The 14,640-nt window shown below is 46.8% G+C and overlaps 1 protein-coding gene across 1 annotated transcript in view; it reads left to right on the top strand.

Annotated features, from left to right (window-relative positions):
- KCNAB3 (potassium voltage-gated channel subfamily A regulatory beta subunit 3) overlaps positions 1 to 14,640 on the top strand; it is a 71,092-nt gene that overhangs the window by 32,735 nt on the left and 23,717 nt on the right. The window contains exons 2-8 of the mRNA XM_063930862.1: positions 2,294 to 2,337; positions 3,508 to 3,545; positions 3,684 to 3,763; positions 5,403 to 5,447; positions 5,579 to 5,623; positions 7,925 to 7,968; positions 10,875 to 10,961. Of these exons, the coding sequence (XP_063786932.1) occupies positions 2,294 to 2,337; positions 3,508 to 3,545; positions 3,684 to 3,763; positions 5,403 to 5,447; positions 5,579 to 5,623; positions 7,925 to 7,968; positions 10,875 to 10,961 (383 nt within the window). The remainder of the gene's footprint in view (positions 1 to 2,293; positions 2,338 to 3,507; positions 3,546 to 3,683; positions 3,764 to 5,402; positions 5,448 to 5,578; positions 5,624 to 7,924; positions 7,969 to 10,874; positions 10,962 to 14,640) is intronic.

The raw sequence follows: 14,640 nt of genomic DNA, 5'->3' as shown, positions 1-14,640 counted from the left end.
CTCTGCCGCTCAGACAAGACCTGCTGCAGCAGGGACACTGTCTGTTCCAAGACTTACCGCGGCTGCGTTTGACGGCATGGCGGTAGAACACCGGATCCTAAAAGAAAAGGGTATTCCGAAGGAAGTCATCCCTACCCTGATCATAGCCAGGAAGGATGTCACCGCAAGACATTATCGCCGCGTTTGGCGAAAATTTGTTGCTTGGTGGGAGGCCATGAAGGCCCCGACGGAGGAATTTCAACTATGTCGATTCCTGCACTTCCTGCAAGCAGGGGTGACGTTTGGGCCTCAAATTGGGGTCCATCAAGGTCCAGATTTCGGCTCTGTCGATTTTCTTCCAGAAAAAACTGGCTTCACTGCCTGAAGTTCAGACTTTGGTTAAAGGAGTACTACATATTCAGCCTCCTTTTGTGCCTCCTGTGGCACTTTTTGGATCTCAACGTGGTGTTGGATTTCCTAATGTCGCATTGGTTGAGCCACTTAAAACCATGGAGCTAAAGTATCTCGCGTGGAAAGTGGTCATGCTGTTGGCCTTGGCCTTGGCCAGGCGTGTGTCAGAATTGGCGGCTTTGTCATGTAAAAGGCCTTATCTGATTTTCTGTATGGATAGGGCAGAGTTGAGGACTCGTCCTCAGTTTCTCCCGAAGGTGGTCTCAGGTTTTCACTTGAACCAACCTATTGTGGTGCCTGCGGCTACTGGGGACTTGGAGGATTCCAAGTTGCTGGACGTAGTCAGAGCCCTGTAAATTTTATTTTTCCAGGACGGCTGGAGTCAGGAAAACTGACTCGCTGTTTATCCTGATGGCACCCAACAAGCTGGGTGCTCCTGCTTCTAGGCAGTCTATTGCGCGCTGGTTTTGTAGCACTATTCAGCTGGCGCATTCTGCGGTAGGATTACCGCAGCCTAAATCAATAAAAGCCCATTCCACAAGGACGGTGGGCTCATCTTGGGCGGCTGCCCGAGGGGTCTCGGCTTTACAACTTTGCCGAGCAGCTACTTGGTCAGGGGCAAACACGTTTGCAAAATTCTACGAATTGATACCCTGGCTGAGGAGGACCTGGAGTTCTCTCATTCGGTGCTGCAGAGTCATCCGCACTCTCCCGCCCGTTTGGGAGCTTTGGTATAATCCCCATGGTCCTTACGGAGTTCCCAGCATCCACTAGGACGTCAGAGAAAATAAGAATTTACTTACCGATAATTCTATTTCTCGTAGTCCGTAGTGGATGCTGGGCGCCCATCCCAAGTGCGGATTGTCTGCAATACTTGTACATAGTTATTGTTAACTAATCGGGTTCTTGTTGTGAACCATCTATTCAGAGGCTCCTCTGTTATCATGCTGTTAACTGGGTTTCATATCACAAGTTGTACGGTGTGATTGGTGTGGCTGGTATGAGTCTTACCCGGGATTCAAAATCCTTCCTTATTGTGTACGCTCGTCCGGGCACAGTATCCTAACTGAGGCTTGGAGGAGGGTCATAGGGGGAGGAGCCAGTGCACACCAGATAGTCCTAAAGCTTTCTTTAGATGTGCCCAGTCTCCTGCGGAGCCGCTATTCCCCATGGTCCTTACGGAGTTCCCAGCATCCACTACGGACTACGAGAAATAGAATTATCGTTAAGTAAATTCTTATTATATATGTGACTGACATTGGTAGGTAGCCTGTGATGGGAACTGAATGGGTGCAGAAGGGGCAGCCGCTAAGGGGCCCAGAGGTGAAGGGCCCGTGCCACCCTCTGCCAGTGACTGAGACTTTACAAAAGTTGGGACTTTATATTCAATTTCTAATATCACATGCACGTATATGATATTTATATACAGCTACTGACCTCCACCCCATATTTATGATTGACCGTATAAATCCGATTGTATTGTTTTTATGTAGTCAATCAGTTTGGTATTTTAGCAGTGAGCTTATCCGTGAGTATATTGTTTTTTTTTTTTATAGTTTGGATTTTATCTGCTCTGTCAGGATCTGAGATAAAGTGGAGAGAGGTAAAATACCAGCCAATCAGCTTCTGTCATTTCACAAGCTGTGTTTGAAAAATGACAGTTATGAGCTGATTGGCTGGTACTTAATCTCTCTCCACTTTACCTCTCTGAGGCTGCCCCATTGGCTGGCCCTCAGCATCTGTTCCACCCAGGAGCCATTATAATGTGTTCCAGGTTATATGTGCAATTTTTAACCGCGACATTCATATTTCCAGAGATAGTGACATTTTTATTTGGCCCACCAGCAGACGTTTAAGTATCTGGAGACTGACAGCGCGTTAAAGTCCTTTATTTCATCCCTAGGAACCTGGGAAAGTCAGGATTACGTGTTTCCTGCCTTGGACTGGGTGAGTGTATTGTGTGTGTAATTTACATGTATTCTATTGTGACAAGTGTCGTTTTTGTGTTTTAATATACATAATTTTTATAAGCCAATCAGAACTGAGCAAGAAATAGTTCTCCTCCCGAAACTCAACCCTATTGATGGCGATCATCGTCGCTTGTGGGACACAGTGGGTGTAGGGCCAGTTAGGGAAAGGGGGGTGTTGGTTAAGGGCCACATCGGGGGGGGGGGGGGGGGGGGGGGAGCAGGGCCCTGCCGGTGCCCCAGAAGAACAAAGACATTGTCCTATTCTCTGTCATTGATGGCAGAGAACCGTTGAACCTCCACTACAGATGGTAACCCCACAAATAATCCCGGGGGATCACCTGAACGTACCTGGAGGGTATAGACTGACAGTTTTGTGTGTCACTCCCGGTTACTCACCTGGGCTGTGACTATTTGCAGCCGGCAATCACTCCATTAATTCCGCGTAAACCCACTGATTCCGCCTACACTGTGGAATCAATTGGTTTTCCCCGCACACGAAAACCTTGATTGTGCCGTTTTCATGCGGAATTTACCTCACAGCTCCTAAAGCAGCGAGGGTAATCCCCGCTAATTCAATTGGTCTGGAGCGGCAATTAACCTTGTGAATGTTTTTGTGTGTCTTTGGGCGCTAACCATTGGGATGTATGAGCAGTGCAACTCGGACTCATGTGCAGACTAAAAATATCGCCCACTTGCGTGCGGTGTCAGCACCACGTGCACCTGTGATTCAGGCAGAGCAAGTGTTGGGGTGGGTACCGCTGGGAGTCGCACAAAGAATTCGGACACAGAGAGAGGCAATTTCGGTGGGCGTTCCTGGGTGGTATCAGGGGGGTACTGCAACTTTTAACTCAGTTGCACTGGAACTGGCGGCCATGTTGAATCAGGCACAGTTAGTGTCTATGTATTATTTCTGCTGTTCTCCTGAGATATTAACTCCGGCGATAGAAAATCTTTGTAAATACTGTATAACAGCTCACCTCTAAATGTGCTCCTCATCCTCCCTCCAGCTATGCTTTTGTATACAGTATATATTAATGTTATTGGATAACCACTGTCTCCTGCCTCCCATCTGATCTATCCCAGAGTGCAATCTCTCACCCCATAATGCCCTCACTGTTTACCGCTCTTCCTTCCCCTCCTTCTGCAGGCACCTGGGTGACGTTTGGATCTCAGATCACAGATGAGGTAAGGAGAACGGCTGGGGAGGAGGTCGGTGGAAGGAAGAGGATGCCGTTCACATTGCAGTGCAAGATGTATATGGAGTCAATGCAGTACGGTGAAGGCACCTGAGGTCTCTAACATGGCCTGTTTATCCTCCTCCAGGTGGCAGAGAATCTCATGACTATGGCCTATCAACACGGGGTCAACCTTTTTGACACTGCGGAGGTGTATGCGGCGGGCAGGTAAGACTCGAGCCCTGGAGCCAACATATATCTGTAGGGGAAGTGTGATGGAGAAATAACCAGAAGGTTAGGGGATAATCTTCTGCTAGAATGAGAAATACACAGTCCTAGGGTCATCTACTGTAGCGAGAAGAGCCCTGCATCTGTTCCTGTCTATGGGCAAGCTGGTTTCTGCGTCACTACTGGAGAGGGATAGTACAGATCCCTCTCCGGCCCACTTTGCCATTACTGTAGCCAACCGATGCAGTATTAGGGCCAAGCTTGGTGGATTCATCCAGATGCAGCCCCATAGGAATCTGTAGGGACTACTCTTCCTCAGAAGATATGGAAGATATCTGCTGCAGACCTTGATCTCATACATTTTGGAGAACCTAAGATGATGTTGGAAAACCTCTGGAAACAACATTTTTCTAAGATTTTACAGCATATTTAGTTTAGGTCTTGGTTCTAATTCATCATTGTGTTTTGGTTTTTGGCAAAACCACCCTCAAGTGTTTTGGTTCGAATTTGGTTTTTGGGAATCGGCTTGGATCTGATCTCCTGTGGAGATCTGGGTAGGGTTTTAGTCTGGTTCGGATCCACAAAATGCGGGTGGATTCAGATTTCTGGTGAACTGAACCACACATCTCTAGTTTAGACAGCTCACCCTTAATGATGGACACAGACTTAACTGTAAGGGAACAAGCCATGGTCTGTGTATGCGGACGTGGAGTTCAGGGAAACAAACCAATGTAGAGACGCAGCTAATCAAGCAAAGAATCACTTAAGGACAGGACAGCTTGGCACTTTGGTAAGAAGGTTAAGTAGCAAGGACACGATTACGGTGTGAGCCGTGACAATCAGATGAGGAAAACAGGATCTGCTGGGGTATATAGCACAGTGCTTCCACTGATGGCCATTGGCTATGAACAGTGTGAAGCTCCCTGTGTAATTGGATATCTCTGGTAATAACCTCTCTGATAGGTAGGGGCGTAGCTAGAACTTTGAAGGACCCAAAGCCTCAACTCTTTTAGAGAGAAACCTCTCTCTACAGCTGTTGTTCATCTTATGGCACACAGTGCCCCAAGTTCATACTGTGCCACACTGTAGTGCCCCAGTTCACATTATGTCACACTGTAGTGCCCCAGTTCACACTATGCCACACTGTAGTGCCCCATTTCACATTATGCCACACTGTAGTGCCCCATTTCACATTATGCCACACTGTAGTGCCCCATTTCACATAATGCCACACTGTAGTGCCCCAGTTCACACTATGCCACACTGTAGTGCCCCAGTTCACACTATGCCACACTGTAGTGCCCCATTTCACATTATGCCACACTGTAGTTCCCCAGTTCACACTATGTCACACTGTAGTGCGCCATTTCACATTATGCCACACTGTAGTGCCCCATTTCACAATATGCCACACTGTAGTTCCCCAGTTCACAATATGCCACACTGTAGTGCCCCATTTCACATTATGCCACACTGTAGTGCCCCATTTCACATTATGCCACACTGTAGTGACCCAGTTTGTATAGGCAGACAACTTGGTAGGCAGATTTTTGACCTGGGTGCAAGTGAACCAGGTCCCCTAAGACTCTGGGCCCCATAGCTACACCTAAGCCTCTGACTCTGTATACTTTTCCAACAGGGCAGAAAAGACTCTGGGAAATATCCTGAAGAAGAAAGAATGGAGGTGAGTTGTCTGTCTATATCATCGAGTCATGTTATACAACAGGAATATACATCTACCAGCCTCATCCGACAAACTAACAATATTAGATTCTAACTCTGTTCTAACCTCTCTGTTCTCTTATCTTCCTGAAGACGTTCCAGTTATGTGGTGACAACTAAAATCTACTGGGGAGGACAGTAAGTGTCAGAAGTGACCTCTCCGGCTCGTACAGAGAAGTGTGACCCCCTCTGCGTAGCCTATAGCAGACGTCAGACCCTGTGGTGCTGCTGTAGACCTACTGTAGATTATGTTGTGATTGCTCATTGGCTCCCTTAATGCATGTGACTGACATTACGTTGACTCTCTAAATTCCCCTCTAATCCACAGCTACAAATGAGCGTTAACTCTTAGGGGGGAATTCAAATGTTTGAAAAGTCGGTCGGGCGTCTGTTTTTTCCTGTCTGTTAGATAGGAAAAAACAGACTCCCAACTGACTTTTCAAACATTTGAATTTCCCCCTTAAAATGTTAATGGAATACACAGAGATAACACTGACCTATGTCCTGACTTACCCACGTATGGTAGTGAGCACTGACTGTCTAATCCAGGGGTCAGGGAACTTTTTTACCTTTTACCCCAAAATATATTTAGATACGCCAACGTTACCCCCTTTATTTGAAAGGAAGGAGATCATATATTATTGTGCATATATACTGGTTATCACTGTTTATATGGCATTTCTGAGATACTGTGTATATATGTATATAGGTGTTTTTTTCCCCCAATTATTTTTTCGGCAATGAATGAGTTAATTAGCACTGTCTCCCCAAAACACCAGAATTAATGTAAGAAAGATGGATGAGGGGGGAAAGGGGGGGGGGGGGGGACGACTACACATGACTTTTAGGAGACTTTTTAGGATGGTAACATTCTCACCACATTAACGTCAGTGGGAATTTCCCACTGTTATGTGAGCCACTGTCTGATCCTGCAGAACTCAGCCAGCGGTCAGCCACAGAACACTTCAAGTTCTGTGTGTGGGTTGGCGGGCCGCGGGCGGAAGCACAGGACAGCGCAGGACGGGCGGACATGAGGGAGCACGGTGTGACGTCAGCACATCACGCCGTGGCCAGGAACACAGCACAGGGTGGTCAGCGTAGAGCGGGCAGGAGGAAGCGCGGTGTGACATCATCACGTCACATCGCGAGCTGGCCATTCTCTCAGCAGCGCAACCGTCCATTACCCCCTGGAATTTGATTTTTACCCCATTTGGGGTAATTTACCCCTGTTCACTGACCACTGGTCTAATCCTAATAGAGAGGACTGCATTGATTCTAATTCACAGAAGTATGTGTTTATTGATGGCACACTGCATATGGAATGGTGCACAAAGCACACTGAGGAATCACAACATGCATCAGAATGAAATCTCAGTCTCACATGCCAGTCTGGAGCTGTGACCTCCTGCCCTTGGCTGCAGCTCCTGCCCCTTGTCACACCTGAGTCTGATGCGGCCGTGGTCCGACAGGGGGCGTGGTTATACTGCACAAAAATCACAGTGTACAATGGCGCGGCCGGATTAAGGTTTATAGGCGCCTCTAATAATAAAATGATCAATAAAATATACTGATGTGATTAAAAAGTATTCAGGTTTGTTAGCAAACCCCCAAAAATACAGTAATGGACAAAACCATGTGCACTGCAGGTGAGGCAGATGTAACATGTGCAGAGAGAGTTAGATTTGGGTGGAGTGCGTTCACACTGAAATCTAAATTGCAGTGTAAAAATAAAGCAGCCAGTATTTACCCTGCACAGAAACAATATAACCCACCCAAATCTTACTCTCTCTGCACCTGTTACATCTGCCCCACCTGCAGTGCAGCGTGGTTTTGCCCAGTAGTGTGCTTTTTTGGTTTTCTAACAAGCCTGAATAACCCCCATAATGTGTAAATACTCCCAGCACCACAAATGTGTTAAACACACTGTAGTTCCCCCAGTTCACATTATCGCACATTTCCCCCCACCGGTGACGGAGCTGTGTGTGGGGCATTCTGGATGACCACCCCATATGCCCTTTTTGTAATCCTGTCGTGCATAATGGAAATACATTACAGTTAATATTAATAGCTGGATGGAGCAGATAGTAAGGGCCTGGCTTTCACAGAGTACTCATATCACTTAGGAAAACATCTCCTCACCGCCCAGCCAAAAACCGGAAGGTTCTGTGTGCAGCTTTGTGATTGGTCCTCCGGCCCACAAAGACTCTCTGCCGCCATTTCAACTCAGTGACCGTAATTGATCATTTCGTGTCACATAACTAGGGAGCGGGGACTAATATTCTCCTCAGTGTTGGTGCACTCTCATGTATGTGTTTTAGTTGGTCACAAAGCACAGATGTTAATTAGCGGCCTCGCAGCCACATGACAGGGCAGAGTGTCCTTTACAGCGGTAACACAATTCTCTATTTCTTTCCACGGTTCTCATCACCGTCTCCCCAGGGCAGAGACTGAGAGGGGTCTGTCTCGGAAGCACATTATTGAGGGTGAGTACCCCGGAGAACAGGGGCTTTTGCAAGAGTTTTCCACCTTCAGATAACTTTTATGCATTCGTTTGTGTGCGCCATCCTGCAACATTTACTAAAATAACTAGCAAGAGTGGTTTGCATGATGCGTCTCAGTTTTTGTCTGTATGCTGTGTGGAGATGACGATTGAGACTTCTTTTCAGCTTCTGTCCCATTTCTCCCGGTTAGTGCCCCCGCGGTGGGACATACACTGCACAGTAGTTGCTACACATCATTCCTGTAGAACATGTGCAGGAACAGTATCTGGAACCAGGGACGGATCTAGACTTTTCTTTTAGGGGTGGTGGTTTATTTTTTCCTGACTCCTCCCCTACACTCATTACTCCTCCCACTTCCCATCCCAACTGTCCATTAATGCTCTAAAGAACATATAAAGCATTGCCAGGCTGCGCATGTGCTTCTTATGTAGCACACACAACCGGGCACATGTAACTACTAACACACCGATGGGCGGCACACACTGCCCAAGGTGGGGGTGATGGCATGTGATGATGGCAGATGGGGTTAGGGGCCCCAGGGACACAGAGGGTGGGGAGGGATGTCAGTGCAGCCACACACCATAACCTGGCAGCAGCCCCCACCTCATGTAAGTGGGCGTGGCTATGACTGTTAGGGAGACGTTCGCCCCGTTCGCCCCCCCCTGGATCCGGCCCTGTCTGGAACCCAGTAGTGCCTCCATCTATTGGCAGCACGCTTTCCATATTGGTTATCCTATAGTTTTGTTCCTGTCAGATGTGAAGGGGACAGTACCTGATGTGTCCACGTAAACCCGTCCTCAAATCATGCGACGGATGATGCAACCAAGCCGCACCGCGTGTCCTGCTACACAGTTTTGTGCATCTTTTTAATGCGACAAAACTAAAATGTACATACTGTATACCCTAGGATACTTCCGCCGGCATTGCTTACAGTGGCGGCGTGCGACCTGAACACTGACCTAATCCTGAAAATATGAGCCGATATGAGTAAGACGCACCATGCATCCCACCGCGCAGCACTGTGCTTAACGTGCGACTTTATACCAATCCCAAGTGTCCAGTGCGCTACAAGCCACTTTGGATGCAGCTACAATGCAACACAGGTGCTACATTAAGAAATACGCATGATTGCCCGGAAACCGATCCCTGTGGTGGATTGTCTAAGTCACTCCATGTGTCTTGCACCATATGTTGTGCAAAGTACGGGTGAATGAGGGCGCATCTGAAGGTGATGTGTGCGATACTTGGGGATGTAACATAGACATGGAGGATTGGTGACTATTGCCTTCAGACTGAGGAAATCCAGCATTGAAATCCTTTGCTATACCCCTTAGTACATTGGGTTTATTTGGTTTAATTTGGGGATAATAGTGCTAGCTTTTGTGTTTCTCCATGTACGATGTGGGTGGCATACATTCAAGTGATAGATCAATGGTATCTGTTTTGTTGGGCAGATAACTGCTAACGTGCATCTTAAAATCTAATGAAAACTTTATCAGGTCCATAGATTACGTGGTACATGGGAAAGACGGTCAGGACTGGCTGGAAGGTTCCTCTTGGAGTCTCATCTTGACCTCCTCTCTCACATCTGGCCGCTAGAAAGCTCTCGTCATAGACATTTTCATATGTAACTTCCTATGATGCTAGAATTGGTGATGAAAGGGTCTACTTATTCAGCTGGGTTGCTATATTCTGCAAGGAGTGTAAAGTTCTAATTATTTCTCTAATAAATATTTAAAATGCCAGCGTTAATATATGCTACGGACGCAAGGCACATCTTATTACCATATATGATAAAAGTGCACTGTACGTCGCAAACACTACATCCCTTAAGAAAAAGCAAGCAGTCGCACACATTGTAGGCTGAGGTCCAACGCTCAGAGATGTATATATATTTGATATTAAAAGGGTATGCATACAATGTAACATATGTACAGTATATCATTCAGTTATAACATATATATATATATATATATATATATATATAGTTACAATTACGCAAGAAGCAGATAGTTACATAAGGATCAGTTACAGCCAGTATACTTCACCCTGTCCCTCAATGCACAGTCCTCTCCATCTTTGAATCTGCACCAACAGCAACTAACAGAGCTTCCTGGGTGAGGGGAAATACCTATATACTGTGTATTGGGGGAGGTACGTGTCTGTTGCTGAGTCTTCTATTATTGGTCCAGGGGAGGGAGGTCTCTCATTCATGATGTGTTATTGGTCAGTTCATATGCAAGCAACGTCTAGTTTGATGATGCAATTATAGGGGTTAGCCACTGGTTTCTTTCTGCACACATGCTGTCTTTCAGGAAATCCTTTGTTCACTTTAGAATGTGGCTTCATATTCATACATTTAATCATAACTAAACGTTGCAATTTCCTACAATCTACCCATAGCTATCAAATTAACACACACATTCTCCTGATCATTTTGACACTAAGCATGATATGTTTAACCTGTTCCATTCCAATAATACATATATATATGATGTTACACTCTATTATATAATTTAATACAAAATTATGCTAAACATGTTTTGTCTATGTGTTGTATGAATATGTTGTATATGTCTTTGTGGCTTCTCTGTGCGAATGTGTATGCTACCGTATATGCGCAAAACGCACAAACCGAGACCCATCTGTTTGGAGTTTGTATGTGGTGTGTATGATATATTTTTGACTTCGACAGAAGTTACGTATCGCAGGAGCGAGGCGACAGATAAGAATAGTAAAAAGTAACCCCATAAGTCAAGTTAATTGTAAAACTTATATTTAAAAATAAAGGTTCTACCATAATTGTATTTTTTTCCCCTCCTACTATAATCTTAATCTTTTCCATTGCTTGCAAAAATAACCTTTAATTGGTCTTCACTGCCCGCCAGGTCTCCGGGGGTCTCTGGAACGGCTGCAGCTAGAATACGTCGATATTGTATTTGCAAATCGCATGGATGCCAACAGCCCGATGGAAGGTACTCGTAATATTTATCCTGTCACTGCCATCTCTTCACATTCACCCTGTTCATCTCTTTGTGACTATGATTTGGCGAAACGCGTGACGAGTGTACACTTATCAGACATAGGGGCAGATGTACTAAGCCTTGAAGAGAGCTAAAGTAGAGAGAGAGAGAGTACCAGCCAATCAGCTTCTGTCATTTTTCAAACACAGCCTGTAACATAGCAATTAGGATCTGATTGGCTGGTCCTTTATGTATCTTCACTTTATCTCTCTCCGAGGCTTAATAAATACGCCCTAGAGTGAGGATATTGTCGTATCATGAATTTAGGTGAGAAGTCAGGAGCCAATTAACCTACCGGTATATTTTTGGAGTGTGGGAGGAAACCCACGCAAGCACGGGGAGAACAAACAAACTCCATGGTGGGAATTAACCTCTTTGCTGTGAGGCAGTAATGCTAACCATTACACCATCTGGTGGTCCATGGTGGTGTTCTTTAAATGTGAATTCTCCACTCTTTTGTCATCAGATTCTGTTTTGGTTGTCAGAGACTCTAGTTAGGACAAGTGATGTCACATTTGCATCCTTTATAAGAGGCATATTCATATTTTTGGAGACAGAGCGTGATGCACCCATTATCACCAATGATTAGGCTTTGTCAATGAAAGCCCCCGGCTGGAGTTACCTATAACTGGATCTCTCTCTGTCAAATGCCTCCCAATTCAAAGAGCAGCTGTCCTGCTAATGCTTACCTCCCAACTTATGTTCTGAGCACAGCGCATGCCCAAAATGAGGGCGTGGCCTCGTGGCTAGGGGGTGCGGCCTCACTGGAAGTGCTGTGCCCGTGAGGCATGGCCACAATTTTGTTACGGTGCGGTGGTTGCCCGGTTCTCCAGGAACTGCTGGACATGTCCCCAATCCCTCTCTCCTATGAATAGACGCTGCGTGGCTGTGAACGGCATCTGTTCATCGCTTGCTCTACTAAGTAGAGTAGCGGGTGAGCAGGGGCCTCCCACTGCCGGACATTGCGGTACATATAGGCACAAAACCAAGCTCACAAGGGGGGTCATTCAGACCTGATCGCTCGCTAGCTTTTTTTTGCAGTCCAGCATTCACATAGTTGCCGCACACTGGCTGTGCAAGTGTGCGATCGCATGTGCAGCCGAGCGGTACAAAAAAACCTTGTGCAGTTTCTGAGTTGCCCAGGACTTACTCAGCCGCTGTGATCACTTCAGCCTGTCCGGGCCTGGAACTGACGTCAGACACCCACCCTGCAAACGCCTGGACACGCCTGCGTTTTTCCAACCACTCCCAGAAAATGGTCACTTGCCACCCACAAACGCCCTCTTCCTGTCAATCTCCTTGCGATCGGCTGTGCGAATGGATTCTTTGTTAAATCCATCGCTCAGCAACGATCTGCTTTGTACCCGTGCGACGCACCTGCACATTGCGGTAATGCGCAGTTGTGACCTGATCGCGGCGCTGCAAAAAAACGCTAGCGAGCGATTAGGTCGGAATGACCTCCCCTCTCCTGTTGCACAGTCGCTGTCCATGGTGCTGAACTTCTTTTAATGACTACTTGTCATCTAGGGGAGGCTGACATTCTGCAAGCTTAATAAATGTTCATGAGACGGTGGTGGCTGGAATGAAACGTCACCACTCAGCCGCCATCTTATATTACATTATGATATCTGGAGGCAATACTATCCTTTGCCGATGTTTCTATGGGCCCTGCTGTGCATTTTTGCACAGCAGACAATTATCAGAGGCGCAGGCGCGACAGACAGCGGCGATGGGATGGTGCGAAGATTTAGGTCAGACGGGTGTTTGCACGGTGACTGACAGGAGGAGGACATTTGGGGGTGGTAACTGGCCGTTTTCTGGGAGTGTCAGGAAAAACGCAGGCGTTCCCAAGCGGTTTCAGGGAGGGTGTGTGACGTCAGCTCCGACACCGATCAGCCTGATGTGATCGCACTGTAGGAGTAAGTCCCGGGCTACGCGCACACTGCACAGACTGGAAAAATCATTTGATGGTGAGTGAATTGCGAACGGATTTGCTGCTGACCGGCGTTTGCAAAACATTTTGCACAGCGTATGCAGATTTGCAGATGTCCGCTGCCTGGCAAAGTTTTTGCACGGCGTACGCATGCATTCGCACACTTGCACGGGACTCCCCCTGGGTGGCCACTATCTGATTGCAGGGCAGTGTAATTTGCAGCACAGCGACCAGGTCTGAATTAACCCCTATGTTTCTATGATTTAAAACCTCTTAGGTGAACATCTATTGCAAAAAACATCCCTTTATCAAGAGCTTTCTCTATTATCATGTATTAACTACCTCTATCTATCTATCTATCTATCTATCTATCTATCTATCTATCTATCTATCTATCTATCTATCTATCTATCTCTGTATTTGTATACACCCTACCCATCTTTGCTAATAGATATTCCTGCCCCCTCCCCCCTTCTACAATCTATACATTGATGATCACCTACAGAACCTCATGTACCCCCCCCCTCCCGTCCTTATCTGCATTACTTTTCCTTCCTCCCCATCCCCCCCCCAATGATTTGTGATGACCTCAGCAGTAAGCATGCAGCCTGCATCTCGCACTGAATGTGTTGGTCCCTCTACAGATGGACAAAGGAACGGCTGCCTAAAAATAGACAATTCTATATTTATCTGAATAATTCTGCAAGAATTCCAAAGATTTGTTTCGGGAAGGCGGAAGGAAGGGATTTGTCACAGAATGACACTAAAATATTGTGAACAATTTTGAAGTTTATTTCTATAGAAGGTTTAGCTACATATATTTATATTTGTCCTTCTATTTAGACAAAATTCTAGTAATCTTTTGTATAAACAGGAAATTGGTCAGTCTGCGGACCATGGCCCTCATTCCGAGTTGATCGCTCATTACGGATTTTCGCAGCGCAGCGATTATGGCAGAACGGGGCTAATCTGCGCATGTGTATGCACCGCAATGCGCATGTGCGTCGTACGGGTACAATGAGCATCGTGGTTTTGCACAGGTTCTATCGACACTTTCAGTCGCACTGGCGGTCGCAGGGAGATTGACAGGAAGTGGGAGTTTCTGGATGTCAACTGACCGTTTTCTGGGAGTGTTTGGAAAAACGCAGGCGTGGCCGGGCGTTTGCTAGCCGGGTATCTGATGTCATTACTATGTCACTCGTCGCAGCAATCATCGCACAGGATAAGTAACTACAGGGCTGGTCTTGTTCTGCACAAAACGTGTTTGCAGCCGCTCTGCTGCACAGGCGTTCGCACTCCTGCAAAGCGAAAATACACTCCCCTGTGGGCGGCGACTATGCGTTGCACAGCTGCTAAAAGTAGCTAGCGAGCGATCAACTCGGAATAAGGGCCAGTGTACAGTAAGGGAATTCTGATTTTTAGCAGAATTTACAATCCTTTGCCTCGCATGCTGGGCGGCCTTACCCATAGCAGGATAAGGCCTCCCAGCATTCTAACTGCCGCCTCCCCCCCCACTGCAACCACACAGTAATTGCGATTGCGCTGCACTTAGTGCGCGGTCACAGAAAGTAGGGGAGCACCCTGCCGGACGCAGCTTAGCTGCGACAGCAGGAGTGCCGCTGCCATCTTTTTGATCAGAGCGGCTGGGTGTGACGTCACACAGCCGCCCCAATCATGACCACGCCATGCCCCCTGTTT

Source organism: Pseudophryne corroboree, chromosome 6 (assembly GCF_028390025.1).
Source record: "Pseudophryne corroboree isolate aPseCor3 chromosome 6, aPseCor3.hap2, whole genome shotgun sequence".
In the NCBI taxonomy this organism is placed as follows: Eukaryota; Metazoa; Chordata; class Amphibia; order Anura; family Myobatrachidae; genus Pseudophryne; species Pseudophryne corroboree.
This window is presented reverse-complemented; position numbering and strand designations above follow the sequence as displayed.